Below are 4,386 nucleotides of genomic sequence, written 5' to 3' on the forward strand. Positions count from 1 at the left end.
TCTTTTTTTTTTTTTTTCTTAAACCTCTCCTCTTTTGAATTGCTTCATGTTACTAACCATTCCTAAATTGTAAGAGAGATTCATTCCCCCTCCTCTTCCACCACCACCAGCACCACTACCACCATCACCTCCTCCTCCTCCTCCTCCCCTTCTCTTCTCCTTTTTGGCAGCACCAGGACGTCCGGTGTGGTGGTGGCAGCGAGCAGCAAAAGCAGCAAGAGCTCGTTTTGATTCCCCCCCTTCCAAGGTGCTTTGGAGAGACTGGTTACAGGCTGAGCAGCAGAAGTCACGATGAGTGCACAAGGTGAGGGACCCGGTCAGCCTTCCACTGCTGCCCAGGAGCAACCTGCAACCGCAGAGCCTCAGAAGAGAGGACGAGGCAGACCCAGGAAACAACCACAAGTCAGTATCGTGTAGATACGTAGAGCCGCAGATCTATAGTGTTATAGGCTTGTACATGTACGTATTGTGCTGCAAGTGAAGGAATCCTGGCGACGGGGGGGGGGGGGGGGGGGGGGCGCTTTGTTATGCGCTGCTTCCCGGCGAGGTGGTGCAGAGGGGCTCCGGCGGGCGCCCCGCCGGGGGGATCCCCGAGCGACGGGGGCTGCGTGCCCGTGGCTGAGCCGCGGAGCCTCCTCGGGACTTTCACTATTGTGCTGGGAGCGAGCTGGGGCTTTTCAATGTAAATGGGGAACATGGAGCAGCGCGGCTCCGACCAACCAGCGCTCGCTGGGTCATTTCGAGCTGATTTTGAAATTGCGAAAGCGAGGAGCAGGGAATGGGGCTCTCCTGTCTTCCTCCTCTCGCAGCCCTCGCAATATCTCAATCTGTGTGCGCGCGTGTATGTGTTCATGTGTCGGGTCCCACCGGGCGCTGCTGCCGCCTCCGATCTTGACCAGCCCAGCCCCTGAACTGCCCCTAGACGCTGGGGCTGGGGGAGAGTTGGGTGTTTAGAAAGTCGCATAATCTTTTTCGCCTTTTTCCTCTCCCTCCCCCCCCACCCCCCAGGCTTTCCCCCCTTCCCCACCTCCCCCCCTCACCCCCGTCATCGTGGCGAGAGGTGCCCCCGTTGCCGATGGAGGTGGGGGAGGTAGCCTGAGGGGGGCTTGCCCTGCATTTGCAACACCTTTTGCCTTTGCTCCGGCGCTTTCCCAGGCAGGTCTAGGCGACGGGAACGCTGCCGTGTCTGTACGCGGGGAGCGGAGCCCTGTGCTCCTTTCCACCCACACCCACAGCCTCCACCTGGGCCCCGAAAGGGACGCGCTGGCTCCCCTTTTTTACTTGCTAGACCTGAATTCGCGCTAAGGTTGCTAGATCCGCGCGTTGTTCCCACCCCCACCCCTCTTCCCTTCCTTTCCCAAGTGCCATTGTCGCATCGCCTGGAGCTGCGGAGCCGCGCTCAGCCCGTGCCGCTGGGCGAGGGGCCCGGGGGGAGCCCCCACGCTCTGCAGCCCCTCCGCCCGCGCCGCCGAAGGAGGATTTTGCCTGCGGATGCAACCAATTAATCCCGCAGCTCGGCGGGGGCAGCGCGGAGCCGCCCGCAGCCTTTTCCCTGCCTCCCTCGGAAGTCACGATTGAGAAGTTGGGCTGTCCGTGGAGCTCCTTTTAAAGCGAGCTTCCGCGGGCTTTAAACGTGTTTACTCCCATTCATTTGGCATCAGCCCCGCTGCCACGAGAGCCTTCGAGGGGCTCGAAACGTGGAGAGAGCCGAGCAGCAGAGCCCCGAGCCGGGGGAAACCCGGCTGCTTTGCTTCCTTCCCTTCCCCCGCCCCGAAATGGTCCTGTAAATTGCACAGAAGTACTTTTTGGAAACCCATAAAATCAAAGCCCCCAGTTTTCTCGCTCTGCTTTCGGTGACGCTCACTCTATCGGTGCGGTGGCTGTGGGCTCTGTCCCCCTTCCTGCTTCGCCCCCTGGTTGCCCTCGCCCAGCCCAAGCAGCCGGCACCTACCGACTCCGCGGGCTTTCGCCAGGGCTTCCTTTTTCCTTTTTCTTTTTTTTTTTTGTTTTTCCCTCTAATTTTTTTTTTCTCCTATAGTATTTGAATGTATGGAAGTGAAAGAAAAACGCGTCTCCTTCAACGTGCCCAGCCCAGATGTGCAGTGCCTGCGGGGCTCGCCACTGAGCTGCAGCACTTGGGGAGTCCCCTCGCCTCCCCTTAACCTACCCGGGAATTATAAAATCTGAAGGGGTTTAAACTGGTTTAAGTTAACAAAATGCATTTAATTAGTTTTACCACATCCTGTAATCTGAATGAAATGTATAATATTCAAGACTAGAAGAGTTTTATAGTGTTTATGATTCACTGGATAAATATTTGGAATCTGAACCCTTAGTAATTCATACCCAGTTTTAAGAACTTGTTATTTACAGTCAGGCAAAGGAACTAGTTAAGAAAATAGCTAAAATAATCCGTGTCGACTCATTTTCGAGTTGGGGTTTTGTTTCAGATTTTTCTTTGGTCAAGTTTTTTTTTGGCTTAGTAGTGTTCTATTTGAAGAAACTTTTACATTTGCATTTTAATACACATCAATTATCTTTAGAATAGGTGTGAATATAATGCCGACTGCAGAACAACAGAAAAAAATGCCCCCTTGAGAGAGAAAYAGTCTCATCTTACTTTACAATATTCTGGTAGTTAACTTTTTTCCCCCAAGAAAGTTTGTGCTAGAAATACATGTGATAAATGTATCTTGCTATAATGAAATGAAATTGAAATTAACTGGGTAATTGTATTATATTTTGAATGATTGCTCTTATATGAGGGAAATCATGGCCATCTTAAAAAATGTGCTTCCTGCTATAACTTACATGTTAAAATATGCACACTTTTCGAAGTTTTTTTTTTAATGCAATTGCAAAAGTAGTTAAACTCCTTTATTATGCAAAGTATATTTTTTCCTTTACCTGGAGTTGTTAAATTTTTCATATTGCATTAATAATATTATGTTATTTAGTCATACTGTTAAGTCATATGTTTCAAGCTACTTGATTTAGTTTATCCTTTAGATCATCTGGGTTAGTTATAGCCTCTTGCCACAATAGCATGTTTTCCTGTATTTAGGAACCAACTGGTGAGCCATCTCCTAAAAGACCAAGAGGAAGACCCAAAGGAAGCAAAAACAAGAGTCCCTCTAAAGCAGCTCAGAAGGTGAGATTATAAAAGTGAAAGAATTACTAATGCTGTTTTTCCATCAGCTAGTAGCAAAAAAATCAATCATTTAGGCTGTGAACTGTGGGGTTAGAACTCCTTTAATAATGGAAGCTACATAAAGCATAAATTTCACATTTTTAAAATTAAAATAAATATGAAGACTTCAAGTGCAGAACCCATAAGGGCATCTTGCTTTTTTAGTAGTCTACAGATTAGTGAAATAATAATGTATTTCATGAAAAACCATGAGATGTCCTGTATCTAGTAAGGAAGTCAATGTTAAGGGTATTATTTTCTTCATTAAGATTTTGTAAGAGTAAGATTCATTTCTTGCCCACTTTTAGTTGTTACTACTACAGACCAAATCTGTATATTAAAGCTAAGTGCTTTGTCAAACATAAGTTAATTAGAAGTAAATCCAATTATGTGTTGATGGAAATAAGTGCATATATTGAAATTTACAGCTTTAAAATGTGATGGTAAAGTAAACTTTGAGTTACAGTAAAAGCCTGCTATATCTTGTTTAGTAATCAGTTTCAAAGAGACTTTTACTGGCAGTGCTATTGTCTTCTGAACCCTTATTTCTGCTTGGTGATAGGAGCAAACTTTTATTCTGGTGGTTCTGATTGCATTTAGCAAAGATGCTAATGCAATTAGAAGCTACCTGAAATCACTGCATTTAGTGCATGGACTTTACATCACAAATACAACGTGAAAATGTGACAAAATTTTGCTTTAATTGGAGAAAGCACAGCATTAAAAAGCTGTGTTATCAAGGCAAATCATGCATACCCTTTTGTAGGAAATGTTTTAGTGAAGGCAAATAGTTGAGTATAAGCTTGAAAACAAAGATGGGAGATTAGTTTTTGTTGATGGTTATACAGCTGTTAGCACTAGTTTACAGGTACTAAATTAGAAACAAAAGCTTACAAACTATGGTGGGCAAGTGTAGTGCTTAAGTGTATTAACATCTTTTAAGGAGGTCTTTTTGTGACAAAACCTGTGAAAGGTATTTGTATCCTCATCTATTTGTGGTTCATTTTTCAGTATGCCTATGGTACTGACCATATTAAGTTTGATAGTTTTCCATGTTATAAATTACTATGGCAACTACTGATAAATATTAAATTATTAGAAGGTGACTATGGTTTTATGTTTGTTTTGTTTAAAGTGTTTTCAACATGTTTGAGGTACTTTTCCAACTGTCTTTAAATTCAAAATCGGTTGGGTGG

The 4,386-nt window shown here is 45.5% G+C and overlaps 2 protein-coding genes across 3 annotated transcripts in view; one reads left to right on the forward strand and one right to left on the reverse strand.

Annotated features, from left to right (window-relative positions):
- Nucleotides 1-84, reverse strand: part of LOC130580560 (spidroin-2-like) — a 4,911-nt gene extending 4,827 nt beyond the window's left edge. Inside the window, exon 1 of the mRNA XM_057378151.1 lies at nucleotides 54-84. Within this exon, the coding sequence (XP_057234134.1) occupies nucleotides 54-84 (31 nt within the window). The remainder of the gene's footprint in view (nucleotides 1-53) is intronic.
- The window catches only part of HMGA2 (high mobility group AT-hook 2), a 102,400-nt gene continuing 98,037 nt past the window's right edge, over nucleotides 24-4,386 (forward strand). For both annotated transcript variants that reach the window (XM_057377215.1, XM_057377222.1), the window contains exons 1-2: nucleotides 24-402; nucleotides 3,065-3,151. In XM_057377215.1, coding sequence (XP_057233198.1) covers nucleotides 292-402; nucleotides 3,065-3,151 — 198 coding nt within the window. In that variant the 5' untranslated portion in view covers nucleotides 24-291. The remainder of the gene's footprint in view (nucleotides 403-3,064; nucleotides 3,152-4,386) is intronic.

The sequence above is a fragment of the Malurus melanocephalus genome, unplaced genomic scaffold, assembly GCF_030028575.1.
Source record: "Malurus melanocephalus ecotype Western Australia unplaced genomic scaffold, MMel_1.1 scaffold_10, whole genome shotgun sequence".
In the NCBI taxonomy this organism is placed as follows: Eukaryota; Metazoa; Chordata; class Aves; order Passeriformes; family Maluridae; genus Malurus; species Malurus melanocephalus.